The 14655-nt window shown below is 41.8% G+C and overlaps 1 protein-coding gene across 7 annotated transcripts in view; it reads left to right on the top strand.

Moving 5' to 3' along the window:
• The window catches only part of NCOA7 (nuclear receptor coactivator 7), a 160974-nt gene that overhangs the window by 138585 nt on the left and 7734 nt on the right, over window positions 1-14655 (top strand). For 6 of the 7 annotated variants that reach the window (XM_044249430.1, XM_044249438.1, XM_044249452.1 and 3 more), the window contains exons 11-13: window positions 3677-3824; window positions 11725-11850; window positions 13214-13366. In XM_044249430.1, coding sequence (XP_044105365.1) covers window positions 3677-3824; window positions 11725-11850; window positions 13214-13366 — 427 coding nt within the window. Of the gene's footprint in view, window positions 1-3676; window positions 3825-10294; window positions 10413-11724; window positions 11851-13213; window positions 13367-14655 lie in introns of those variants that run through there. The other variant, XM_044249466.1, reaches the window with a different exon arrangement.

Below are 14655 nucleotides of genomic sequence, written 5' to 3'. Positions count from 1 at the left end.
AATGCTGTAATACATAAAGAAGCATAGTTATTCACAGTAGCCAAATTGGAGGGATGTTTGGTCATTTTTATGGCTGGACAATGTTCATGTTTTTGTTTGTGTTCAGATATAAGATCTCGGAGTGATCTTGTTTTTGTCACGATTCGTCATAGTCATAGAGCAGTCTTGTTTGACATTGAAGTTTTGTGAAATTGTTATGTTCAACAGGAGAAAGCCAGGGCCTAGCTAGGAGTGCCAGGCTAGCTCCAGGTATCAGGACTTTCTCTTTCTCACGGCTAAGCTTGCCAGCAAATAATTAGGAAATCATGTTATTCAATGTGGGTATGTGCATAGTAATTGCCTTCTTTTCCAAGAGTTAGAGTGAAGCATACTTGGTTCCCTGTTACAAAATACAGTTAAGATTGGCAAAATTTTAAGTGTTAGAAAACTGAAAGAGTTAGAATTGTATACTCATCAAACCTCTCTGGAGTGATTAATTTTTTTCTAAGTTAATTTTTAATGGGAAATTTTATACTACATGGTGAAAATACTTCAAAGATTCAAGGAAGGCACCAATGATATGTTAGGATAGGAAGACAAACAATGATGTCTTTCCTAAAAAGGGCAACATGGGTTTTATATAGCAAAGTTGTAAGGGAATTGCTCCTCTGAAAACACAGTCCCACTTCTGGGAATATATCTTACAGCTATACCTGTACATGTGTGTAGTGACTCACATACAAAGTTACTCGTCACAGCTTAGTTCATAACAGCACAGTCTTGGAAACAACCCAAGTATCCATCTATAGAAATGATTACGTAAGCTCTGGTAAATCCACAGAGTAAAGTACTGGGTAGCTATAAAAGAAAGAATGAGGAAACCATTGATACACTGACATGGAATGGTATCTAGGATATATTGTTAAATGAAGAAAACAAGATATAGAATAGTACTATCTTTCGTAGAAATGGAAAACAAAAAGAATATATATATATTTACTTATATCTATATAACACTATAAAAATATATAGGAAATGAATAGAGTCATCTATAAGGGAAAAGGATGGGCACAGGATGTGGTGGACAGAGATGTCAGTGAGAGGAAACTTCTCATTATTTGCTTCTTAAAATCTAATTTTGATGTTTGAATCATAAAAGTTGTCTTTTCTACTCCAAAAAATAAAATAACTTAAAGATATAGATGATATAAAATATGTCATTCTTCCATTCCCCAAAGGTAAGCATTTTGATCGCCTTCATATGTAACATTTCAGAAGAGTCCATTGCACTAGTCAGGGATCTCCAGAGAAACAGAACTGAAAGGATATGTATATGTAAATATACACAGATTCATTTTAAGAGATTTGGCTTACGTGGTTGTGAGAGTTTACCAGTCTGCAGTCTGTCAGGGAGCCTGGCAGGCTAGAGACCCAGGGAGAATTTGATCAAGTAATCTCAGATCTGAAGGCTGTCTAGAGACAGAATTCCTTCTTGCTCAGAAGATCTCAGTCTTTTTCTCGAAAGGCCTTCAACTGATTACACAAGACCCATTCCCATTATGGAGAGTAATCTGCTTTACTGAAAGTCTGCTGATTTAAATGGTAACTATCTTAGAAAAAAAAACACCTTCAATGCCTCTTGTAGACTAGAATTTGACTAAAATATGGCTATGTTGTTGTCAAATAAAGTTAACCATCACACCCATGCACAATTATATCTATATTTGTTGTGTTTTTTTAATAGAAATGGCAGCATATCATACACACTGATACATACCTTATCTTGGATGCCAGCTCTCCATGTTTTGAAGGAGTAGGAGTAATCTCCAAGGAAATAAATACATGTCTCAAGTATACGAAAATTGATAATCCTGTATTATGAAAGATATGATTAATATAAAAGGGAAACAAGGACTTTGAAAGACATTTGATAGTCATTCATGTTTACATTCTCAAAGTTCCCACAAACTGACAAGGAAAACACTGACCCCACAGTCACAAAGAGCCCATTCATGAAAGAAAAGCTGCAGCAGGAAGGAAACGTGAAAATTGTTCAGCACACAAACACTCAAAGAAATGCAACTTTAATTTTTATTAAACTCTTTTTTTGAAAAAAGCGTAATAAGCAAGAGTGTTAAGAAACTCTAATGCAAACTGCAGGGCTGGTGTCAGAGTGAACGAAAGCCTTTCAAAACCAACCCGGGAGGATGAATCACAAGCTATAAAATCATGCCCTTTGGCCCAGTGATCCCTTTTCTGGGAACTAATCTCAAGGAAGTAATTCAAAAGATGGTGAAAGGCGTAGACCCTGAGGTTGATCACTGTAACATTTGTACACTTGAAGAAATGGGAACAAGCTAAATATCCTGAGGACACGGGAATCCAGGCTCTTCATGATTTATTACTTCCATGAAATTAGCCATTAAGAATCAGTACAAAGATGGCAACATAGCAGATGTGCATAATTTAATGTTACATATCACAAACAATTATATCTTGCCCTGATGACAATGAAAAGGAAATTATATGTGTGTGTGTGTGTGTGTGTGTGTGTATATATATATATATATATATTTATATTTATATATATGAACAAGGACAGATCAAAATATATAAAAACCTAGAAACCATTTGATCCATTGGGATTTCAGAATTGAGAGGGACATTTCTTTTTTGTTTTAGTTCTGTTAATATTTGTCTTCAACCATTCAGGCTGCTGTACCAGAATACCATAGACTGAGTGGCTTATAAACAACAGAGATGTATTCCTCACAGTTCTAAAGACTGGGAGGTCCAAGATCAAGGTGCTGGATTTGTCTGGCAAAGACCCACTGCCTTGTTGATAGGTGACTGTCCTTTCACTGTGTCACATGGTGAAAAGGGATTCTTTTATATGGGCACTCATCCCAATAACAAGGGTTCATGACCTAAGCACTTCCCAAAGGTCCTTTATTGAAATACCATCACATTTGGGGTTAGGTTTCAACATATGAATTTGGGGGGGATACAAACATTGAAGGTATAGCAACACTGTTATAAACTGTTTACATAACTATAATATTTTAAGATGAGCAATAATCTCTGCTTGGAAATTAACCATCTATTGATTAAGTCTGGAGTGATGCTACAGTACCTTCAGATGTTAAGTATGTATGAGAGAACAGAGAAATAGGAAGCTGACCACATTCCCATGTCAATAAAATTAGGTCTCTTTCTAATATTAAAACAACTAGTATTATTTACTTTGTAGTTACAAAAGGTATTCTGTTGAAATTGTAACAGTGCGTCAACCACATAAAAACCCATTGAAGTATTGTTTATCTTGTCCAGCTAAAGGATCAGATCAGTTTTTTCCCCCATTGAATACAAATGCCCAATAAATGAAGACCAAATGAGGAGTAAATATTTGGTGTAAATGCTTCATTGTGTTTTTTCAGTTTCATGTCCCATCTCATGATCTTTCCCTCAGATTGAAAGACAGGTTCTCAGTGTCTGTGGACCTCTGCTTTCACTTTTTGACTTATTTTCCAAATTTGGAATATATTGGTAGAGACCATCTTCACAGTGGGACCTTTCCCAGTTAGTACAATGGATTTGCCAAGGAGGGAAAAGACGGTTGTTAAGTGCTCAAGTCCCCACTTGTGCCTGCCAGGAAAGTGAATTTGGTGTTGACTCCTATGACAAACATGTTTTTCAGGGTGGATCACTTGTACACATTCTTTGTTCAGTGGTCTCCTGACGTCTATGGGAAAGATGCCAAAGAGCAAGGCTTCGTGGTGGTGGAAAAGGAAGAACTGAACATGATTGACAACTTCTTCAGTGAGCCAACCACCAAGAGCTGGGAGGTGAGCACTCAGGAGGGGCTGAACCGTCATGGTCCTTAAGCTACAGTATGTAATTGAAGTCTTCTTGGGTCCAGACACCAAGAACTTCTTGGCTGGCAAGAAGTTAGGTTTCTTGTGTACTTTGAAAGTGATCAGGGGAAAAGCTTTATTCCTCTGTTTGAGCTAGTTTTATGTGTCAGATAAATGCCACACTGCTGGGTCATTTTGCTTTTCCTTTTAAACACTACTGATGGGTCCCCTTTATGAACAGGATGAAGTTCAAGCTCCTTCATGTCGCCTGAAAAGCCCTTCATAATTTTTTTGAGCATTTACCAAGCTCTTCCCATGTCAGGGGCACAATGGATGAGATAAGCAGAATTTACTATAGATGAATCCTTACAGTATAATGAGATAACTGCCATTGTAGGTGAAGTGCCAAGTGCTATAGGAGCATGGAGCCAGGTCCCTGAATAGAGCCGGGGGATCAGGAAGAGCCGCCCAGGAGGAGTGATTAGAACAAAGATCAGAAGGGGTAGTTTGGGCAGTTGGGGTGGCATGGGACATGGGACACGGTCTGGCCAGAGAGGAAAGTCTGTGCAGAGGACTGACCCAGGGGAGAAACAGAGCATGTAGCACATTTAATAAACTTAAGAGAAGGTCAGTGTGGCTGGACCATAGGGTACAAAGCCGAAGGAGGGGAAAGAAACGAAACAGGGAAGGGAAGCCAGCAAAGGTACATCACAAAGGACCTATGAGCCCTGTGCATATTCCTAAAGGTAGTGGAAGGCATTGAACCCTTTTGACTCTGGAGAATTATACACGCATATGCATCTCAGACAGCTCCTTCTTGATGGATGTTCAAGGATTGGAGTTGGACAACACTTGAGTCTTGAAGATCCATTAGGAGACTCTTTTCCAGTCATCATTGTTGAGAGCTAATGGTTGCTGAAAGAGTGGCAGTGGGGATGGAGAAAATTAAGTGCTTTTGAAAGAATTAGAAGGTGGAGTATACAGGATTTTGTGAGTAATTATTATATGTGGAAACTAAGGAAGACGTCAAGATTGATCTCTTGGTTTTCAGAGTGGGAACTGGAGGGTAGTGGTACCTGCCCTTCACTGAGACAGGAGCATAGCAAGAGTATTAGATTTAGTAGAAAATGCTCTGCATTCTGGATTTAATCTAAATTTGAGGTGTCTGGAATTTCCAAGAGACAGCTGAAAATAAAAGGAGAAAGATCTGAAAATACACTTTTGGAAATCCTTAGCAAAGTTGAAGTTAGGAATATAGATGAGGTCATCATAGGAAGAGTATATACAGTAGGTAGGGAACGGGGTTCAGAGCAGAACCATTAAGGACACCTGCATTTAAGGGGCCAAAAGCAGTAGAGACCACAAAGGTGACTGAGAAGGAAAAGCCAGGAAGGAGGTAAAACATAGGGAGAGTCATGTCTTAGAAGCCAAGGGAAGAGAATGTTTCAAGAGGAGGGTAACAGTCAGAATGACTTACGTTGCAGAGGAGTCAGACACTAGAAACTGAGGTATGTTTTCTGGGTTTAAAACTGTGGTGGTGGGGTGCCTGGGTGGCTCAGTGGATTGAGCCTCTGCCTTCGGCTCAGGTCATAATATCAAGGTCCTGGGATCGAGCCCTGCATCGGGCTCCCTGAGAGCCCGCTTTCCCCTCTCTCTCTCTGCCTGCCTCTCTGCCTACTTGTGATCTCGGTCTCTCTGTTAAATAAATAAATAAATAAATACATCTTTTTTTTTTTCAAAAACAAAAACAAAAACTGAGGTGGTAGTTGGTGACTTGGACAAAAGCAGTTTCGTTAAAGTGGTAAGTTCAAAATTTAGATTCCAGTGGTTCAAAGAATGAGTGGGAGATAAGTAAGTAGAACTAATAGAGGTGGGAAACAACTCACATTTGGTTTTGGAGAGTAGAAATGAGATGATAAGCTGGAAGAAGTGAGGTGGAGAATGTTTTCCCGCTCCTGAGAGAGACTTTAACCTTTGGATGAGGTCAGTGGGAACGCCAAAGTCAAAGTTACAGAAGATACGGACAGGAGGAAGGGAATGATCAGGAGAGCAGATCTCTTGAGAATCAGCGGAAATGTGGGGGATAGGATTGGTCTTAGGTGGGCGTGGGTAGTAGAAAAGGATAGAGTGTGTACCCAAAAATGCAGCTTCAGTGGTGGTAAATTGTGGCATTTTTCAAATAATGGTTTCTTTGCAATGAAAGGAGGGTCACCTCCTGAGGTGAAGGAGGAGTCAGAGGAATATGGAGAAGGTATGAAGCAGCAGTTACAGACACTAGGAAATATGCTAACAGAAGACTGTCATGGGGCGGCTGTCTGCTTTTGAGGGCACTGGACTTTCCTTGTGGCTCCAGGCTGCAGTGAGCGGTGATATTCTCCAGCACTCCCAGCCTGGTTTTACGTTCGAGTGGGCAGTGGGATCCTTCCAAGGCCAGAACCTTGCCAGTTTGGGATGAGCAAGGGTGATAAACCTGCCCCTTGGGTCTGATCCTTTCTGGAACGCTGGGTCCTTTTATATGTATGCTTGGACTGACACTTCCTTTTTTGTCACTCCCTCATGGCCTGAATGTGCAGCGGGCACACACACAGCTGCCTGTGGCAAACTCCTACCCTCCTTCAAGGACCCTTCAAGTGACTCCTTTGTCACTGCTGTGGTGCTCTCAGTCCGTCCCCTGTCCTGTCCTCCCACGGCTCATCCTTCAGAGCTGTCTGGTGTACCGCACACCAGTTTACTTATTTCCGTGTCTCCTGCAGTTCACAAAGCTTCTTGCTTGAAACCACTGTTTGAAGATATTTAAGCCTATCGGGCTCTTCCTCCCTTGGCTCTATCTATCAATTTAGGGTTTTTTTTTCCAGTTTTTGTTCCTGTCTCTGGCCAGTGTTTCCCAGTCGACTTTCCTGGTTCCTTTTCTCATGCTGTTCCCTAGGAGTTTGTCCTTGACCACCTGTCATCTGTTACATCTTTCTTGGCTGAGCTCAGCTCTTGTGGCTTGTGCTGCTGACCCCCGCATCTGCCCCCGCCACATGCTTCTTTCCCCCGAGCGGCTCCATTAGAGCTCATAGCTGCCGCATAGGCCCTGGTGGAAGAGGTGGTGTGATACACGTATTCTGGCCAAGGCACCCAGGAATATCAAGTCCTGTCCTCACCTCTTCTGCTCTGTTCAAGAGGCCCCCATAAGGTATGTGCACAGATGAAGCAAAGCCAGGAAGTGTGCATTTTCTTATTGAGATGGTGGCTTCTCGCTCTAGTGTGGAGGCCCAGAGGGAAGGTGTAGATTGCATTGGGGACTGAATCCTCGCCTGATGAAGGCCTGAATATCTTGAGCCAAAGCAGCTGTCTTTAAGGACTATTCTGCCTCTCTCCTCTAATCCCATCCTTGAATCTCAGCTCTTGACAACCCCAGTGGGAGGAGAGGCCACTCTTACCAGCACCAGAGGAAAAGGAGCTACAGAGGTATGCAGGGAGAGAAAGTTCTGCTACATGACCTGATGTGGCCTTCTCGGGCTGAGCCGCCGAAAAGGAAAGGGAGGGCAGATTCTTTTCTAGAGAATACTCTCTACATCTGTAGTGGAAGAGGAAGAAGAAAGGAAGGGATAGAGAAGGAGGAAGAAATTCATTGGCCTATTTTAAGCTCCTTGTGCTTGCGCTGACAACTGGAGAAACAGGTGGCTGGACTGGTCAGGCCACCTTATCTCTGTTTGCTTGCCATATGACAGAGTCCAAAAGTGCAATGAGTAGAAGCATGCTGGCCGCGATCCCTCCATGCAGGAGCAAGCTCTGCACACTAGCTTCACCGTAAAGCCAGGCCACTGTGAGGGCACCGCTCCTCCTCTGTGGGTGGGGAAGAGGCACCTTCACTCCCCCAGAAGCTGGCAGGTGTCTGATCCTCAGCATGTCCAAAACGAAGACTCTTGCCCACAGACTTGCCTCTTCTCACATATTCCCATATTAATTAGTGGTGTCCCAAGCTAGAAAACTTGCTACCATCCTAGATTCTTTTCCTTCATTATCTAGTCAGAGTCTTCCTGTGATTCTCCGTGATGCAGGACCTCTACTCCCTCCACCATACATGCCTCAGTCAGCCCGTCTGCACCCTTCACTTGGACTTCCAAGGGCACCTCTAATCCCAGCCCAACCACCAGCCTGTTCTTCCATACAGAGTTTCTTTAAATAAGCTTTATTTCCTAATTTTATATAAGTAACACCTGCTTATTGTGGAAAAATTTAGAAACTACAGAAAAGTACAATGCAGAACATTTAAAAAATAATATGACCACACTTAACACTTTTGTGCATTTTATTCAATTCCTTTTTTCTCCCTCACTTATTTTAGGATGTTATCTAGGGGGTGAGGGGTAGGAAGTCTTGCTTTTTATTTTTGTAAAAGGCATTCATACTGGGTCGCCTGGGTGGCTCAGTGAGTTAAAGCCTCTGCCTTCTGCTCAGGTCATGGTCCCAGGGTCCTGGGATCGAGCCCCACGTCAGGCTCCCTGCTTAGTGGGGAGTCTGCTTCTCCCTCTGCCTCCTCTTCTCTCTGTCTCTCATGAATAAATAAGTGAATAAATAAATAAAATATTTTTTTAAAAAGGCCCTTATACATATTCTGTGCTATTTTACTTGCTGAAATAACACCTGTGAACATATATTCCCATGCTTATGACACTCCGTGCCTCCCCATCGCCTAGAGCTGTCATACCCACTGGCCAATCATCAGAATCACCACTTGGTGAATTTTTTTTTTTTTTTTTAACTGAAACCTACACCTTTACCACTAAAGATGTTAGTTAATTCAGTAGGTCTAATATCAGAATCTGTGTTTTTAAAATCTCCTTTTTTTAAAAACAAAATCTGTGTTTTTAAAAGCATCCAAAAAGATGATTTTGAAGAATAGCCAGATATTAGGAAAAGTGGCCTCTAGAATAAGTTCTAAGCTTCTTAATGGCATTACCATTTTTTATTTTCACCACTTCTGTCCCTCCCCAGCTTCATCTCAACTTCTCTTGCTTTCTGTTCACAAGCCATAGTGAACCATAAGAACACAGCTCAGTTTTCTTCCTGTACTCTCCACCTGGACATCTCCCCACACCCTACCCTATGCTCTCAAACCGAGGCCCCATCACCTTTGTGTGAATTAGCCGTCTCCAGACTCTCTGGGTGGCCCCTCCCACCTTTGAGTTGCTACTATTAGCATTTGTATTACATGGAATGGCATTCATTTATTTATAAATGTCTCTCAGACACTTGGGGAGTGCAGTTTGTTGAGCATCAGACTCTTGGTTTCAGCTCAGGTTGTGATCTTGGGTTGTGACATTGAGCCCCGGGCGCAGCAAGGAGTCTGATTCGGGTTTTCTCCCTCTTTCTATGCGCCTCCCAATCATGTTCTCTAAGATAAATCTTTAAAAAAAAAGATTGAGACTTGAGACTGAGGACTGCTTTGTGTCCCCAGGTCTGGCAAAGTAGCTGGCACATGGCACCATAGAGAAGGCAGCCGGTAAATGCTAGCTGTTGCAAAGGGTCAGTGCTGAGGAGAGAATGCTCACGGGCACAAAATCCAAGTGATTCTGCCCCAGGTTGTGTCGTGGTTCTTGCACTGAACGTAAGTTCTAGTTCACCTGGGTCGGGTTACTGAGTATCTGGCAGAGTTCTCATTAGAACAGACCCTTGGGATGAGCTATGCCATAGCCCCTGACCCCCTCAGCAGTACCAAAGACCATTTTGATGTGGAAGAGGCACAGAAAGATCGCTAAAAATCGATCCAATGGTAATCCACATTTTTTTCCCAACCCCCTATGCCATCGAATCCAGAAAGCAGAGGAGGGCTGATCGTGCTTATTAGTCACTAAGGGTAAATGTTCCTTCGCCAGCTCTTTTGAAAAACTGAACCTAAAGTAACATTTTTCTCAGCCTCATATAAACCAGATGTTCTCCCATTCTTTTAAGTTCCTCATATCTAACAAACATGATATGGTATTGAAGCGAAATACCATTGGCCTAAGTATAATGAACCTACCTCGGGTCAAGGCTCCTTTTATCCTTCCTTCAAGATTCAAACCTACTGCTGGCAACATCCATAAAGTTTTAAAATGGAAATTTAGCTTTAGAGAAGGTGCTGGAAAAAACTCCAAAAAGGCAGGGCTGGAAGAGCTAGCTTAGCCAGAGGACTATAAGGAAGAAAAATATAAGAAGACAAAGAAAAACAAACAAACCAACCAATGGAGTTTTGTTTCAGTTAGGAAACTTACCGTTTCAAAGGTGAAAGTGTCATTTTACTGCCTCACAGGTATGCCTGACAGGAAGTGTGTGTTTGCTCTAAATCCTAATTTGGGTGTGTTCCTGCAGAAATGCTGAACCCTCTCCTGAGGGAAACAGAAACTCAATTATGCAGGAAGCTAGATGCAGCACAAACTATTGTAGCTCCTCGTGGCCGGCAGCAACAGTGGTGTGGCGGCCAGGAAAACGCTGCTTCTATCTCATTAGCAAGCAGACGGTTCTCCCCCACTCAGGATGAGAATCCGAAGGTTGCCCTTGGACGTTCAGATTTTCTATTGTGCCAGACCTGACCAAGAGCCTTTTGTGAAGGTATGTGGGAGTCCTTGAGAGCTAATGAGGCACTGGTGATTCCTCAGAGATCCTCCACTGGGTATGTTTCCAAATGCCTCCTAATTAGAAAGGATGTGCTGACATTTCAACCAAAGCAGGTATTTTATTTGTTTTGGGAGATGGATATGATGTGGCTTGTCCCTCCTCCTTGGAGTAAAAAATCCACATTATAGTTTTTTCATTCAGCCCTGTTTGTACCTCGTTAAATGTAGAGTTCACTATAAAAAATATGTGCTTTATTTAATACACTTAAAATCCTGTGATTGTGACTCTTTGACAGGGTTTTAGGTAAAGCCCCATGAGAAGATAATAAAATATATTAGTTAATTTCCTTACCTGTAAATCTGGGTGGTAGGTACTTTATATCTGTCACCGTACATATTGCAAATTGAGTGGCGTGGTACCTGGCAACTTTGATTAGATGTACATAAATGCCTTTTCTCTATAATGCAAAAGTCCACTGACGCTAGTACCCAGGTATTTTGATGAATTAGTCACTATATCATTTAGTGACTTATCCAGATGTTAATTAAGGGGGACGAAGAATAGATTTTTAAGTTGAAATTGACTTTGGTCATTCATAAGCATAGTTACAATGAAATAATAAATGTGTACAAAATCAAGTTTCTCGGTTTAATTTTTTAATTTATTTTTTATAAACATACATTTTTTAAGTTTCTCAGTTTTGAAGGAAAGGTTTTTTTGATAGTTTCTGAATTGTACATAAAGAAATGTAACCTAATTGTAACTTAGCCTAAAGTTTTGTGTTTCTTTGTATTGTTGCTTCTGGTGGATGTTACCATTTGTTAATTCTATCAGGGTTTGTGACTTTGTGCCATAGCCTTGAGAGAAAACAGGAGTCTTGATTTTAAAAACTATCCTTATCTTCCCAATTATCCTATCTATAAAAGATTACAGAATGATTGCTGATTAGCTCCTTAACAATTCAAATTTAGATGCAGGCTAAAAGAGGGTAATTTAGGGCTTTTCAGGGGTGTAAGTCACCTGTGGAATAATTCACACTCCATGAGCACTCAGCAGTGGTAGTAAAAGTGGAAAACCTGTGACTTTTAATTTGTACGCACTTAGTGTCTCCGCTGCACTGTGTTAAATTCTGCATTTGCTCAGAAATTGTAGCTGAAATTAGCCCTTTTCCCAAAGTCCCGGTTCAGTTTCTGTCCTACTGCTAAAACTCCACCCTTTGTTACAAGCACTTGTGTGCCTGAGGTCGTTTTTAGCAGGCGAAGGAAAAGCAGCTATATCAGGTCTGGGGGGCTTCTCTGCATTTCAGATCATCACCGTTGAGGAGGCCAAGCGCAGGAAGAGCACTTGCGGTTACTATGAGGATGATGAGGAGGCCGCCCTGCCGGTCCTGCAGCCCCACAGTGCCCTCCTGGAGAACATGCACATCGAGCAGGTGGGCTCTCCCAGGGGACTCAGGACCGGGGTGGGGTGGGGTGGGGGGTGCCTGTTTCCTAGGCCTTAAAGAAGCATTTCCCATCCCTGCCTGCACTTGCTCTTCTCACGGTAGGGGGGCGGGGGGAAGAGCTAAGTTCTACTGGAAGAACACCAGCAGCCTAACCAATACCAGCATCTGAGAGGTTACATTAGCGCTCCCTGTCACCTCTTCGGGAGTTTGGGGACTTGGCCAGAAACTGTATCCATCTTCTAAGTCCGAATGAAAACCCATTCTTGTCTTCAATACCAATTTTTAAATTATCCTACTGTAGTACTAATGCATATCCCTAATACTTAAAAAAGGATCCAGATTTATCCTGGTGATTACCAGGATGATTGCCAGAGCTCCAATAGTTTTAACTTAACTGGGATCAATAAAGGTTATATAGCAAATACACTTTACTAGCTGTATGAAAACTACCAACCACTAGGAGTAATTTTCCTTTTTCTGTGATTTCCTTTGTTCACTTTATATTTTCTGAAAATCTGTAACTTTAGTTTTATGAAATACTGTAATGTGCTGTATTTGAACTGTAGTAAGGAATCTCTTGCATTTCTCCTGTTAGCTTAGAAACCTGAATTTCAGAGACCTTAAAGAATCAAGTTCAACTCCCTCAATTTGCAAATGAATCTGTGAAGGCTCAGGAAAGCCAAGAGATTTGACCAAGCAGCTACAGAAATGGGGTTCATGCTGATATTACAACTGATGTTAAGCATTCTGAAGACTTCAGTACTTCATAGCCTCCTTTGTTGGTATTTTTGAAGAGAGATGCATTATTGGTATTTATGGGAGCCAAGTTTAAGCTAAATGTTAATGTAAGTGAAAGATACAGCAAGGTGAATACAGACTACATTTGACTACTAGCACAAAACACCCGTGTTCTTTGCTCTCACTTCCGTGGGAAGCTGCACTGAGTTGTCAGTAGCAGCTCTGAGCTTATGAGCATTTAGAAAGAACAAATGGAGAACCATGAACTGTTTGTTGAAGTTCAGGTTGAAGTGTAAAAGGGAAAGCAGGTATCTAATTCCTACAGGCTAGGTGCTGTATCTCCAGATGTATAGTTGCCTGGTGACCCCTCATTCAAGTCCCTAAGAGGGACTGTATGCTCTGGCTAGCATCCCTGCCAAGGTAGCACCATCAAGGAAGAGATTTTTCCCTTCTCTTTCCTGGGGTATAGTTACAAATATTTGTCAGATTAAAAAGGAGGAACATGTGAGGAAGGGTGATTTTGAGCTTGAGCCTCAGGTACTTGCTTAGTGGTACAAGCTTATTAGATTTGTGGACAGGTTGTATATTTACATCTCCGTCTTTGGATTTGCAGCTGGCCCGACGCCTTCCAGCACGGGTACAGGGGTATCCGTGGAGACTCGCATACAGCACATTAGAGCATGGGACCAGTTTGAAAACTCTCTATCGGAAGTCAGCATCCCTCGACAGTCCTGTCCTGTTGGTCATCAAAGATATGGATAATCAGGTGAGGCTTGTTCATCTCACAGAAAACATTTTGTGATGATGATGTTCAAACTTACACAATAGCAGTGTAAGAACTTGAGTTCATAGCTAGCAGGACTTTGCATACACTTCATAGGTCTTTTTTGGTTTTTCTTTGCTGAAGTATTTTTTTTTTTAAGATTTTATTTACTTATTTGACACACAGAGGTCACAAGTAGGCAGAGAGAGAGCAAGAGAAGGAGGGGAGGCAGGCTCCCCACTGAGCAGGGATCCCAATGCAGGACTTGATCCCAGGACCCCAAGGTCATGACCTGAGCCAAATGCAGAGGCTTAACCCACTGAGCCACCCAGGTGTCCCTTGCTGAAGTATTTTAAAGTAAATCCCAATTATTATATCATCTCACCCCAATATACTTCCAAATGTATCTATAGAAAAAAATGGAGTGTATTTCCAAATACAGTTACATATAGGAATTCTTTTTTCCTGTGCTCGCCGTATAGTAGGAAGCAATAATGATATTCTGCAACCTAAAGCTGGACAGAAGTCAAGTCTGGATTGGCAGATAGTGCAGAAAAAAGTTCCAGTGCCATACCAGAACTCTTTACAGGTAGCTGAACTAGTGCCCACAAACCTTGCCTGCGTGGTTGCCCAGATGGAGAGCAAGTCAGGGCTGAAGTGTGTTGCACCTGAAGGACCCAACTGTTACAAGGGATATTCTGTACCATTGCTCCTCGCCCTTTCTCTTGGTCTTGGAGGCAGTGGTGAATTCTAGATACTAGCCCCATGCACCCGCACTAGTATTCTGTCAGCATGGGTGTGAGTGGAATCTGGGCGGCTTTCTTTCATATACTACCCACTCAGGTTTTTGCTCCACAAAAGGAAGACATCTTTCAGGATTTAGTCATTTCAGTTTGGTCTCTGCTATAGCAAGAAGAAATTTCTTTACATTTTTAAGATGTAGATGTCATTCTTTTCTCTTTCAGGCATTGAAGCAGGTTTTGTTCAACAGCCTTTCATTTATTCATATGTTGAGAAAATGTATGAGTGCCTGTTGTATGTGGGGCACCATGAAGCATTGCTTGCTCTGAAGCTACATGATTGTGGGCATTTTAGGGAAGTCGATCTTTACTATCATAATTTGTCTTGGGAGAAATTAGCAGAGAGATGGGGTTACTGGAGGCACTGTCTTTCTCAGCTTTGATCTTTCCTGTGACTTGATTGCTGTGTTATTATAGATAAAGAATTGTGAGGAGTAGTTTACCTATTATCATTGTTGTTACTACTTCTTGATTGATGACACTTCAATCATT

Source organism: Neovison vison, chromosome 1 (assembly GCF_020171115.1).
Source record: "Neovison vison isolate M4711 chromosome 1, ASM_NN_V1, whole genome shotgun sequence".
Taxonomy (NCBI): Eukaryota; Metazoa; Chordata; class Mammalia; order Carnivora; family Mustelidae; genus Neogale; species Neogale vison.
The sequence above is the reverse complement of the archived record's forward strand: the minus strand, read 5'-3'. Positions and strand labels throughout refer to the sequence as shown.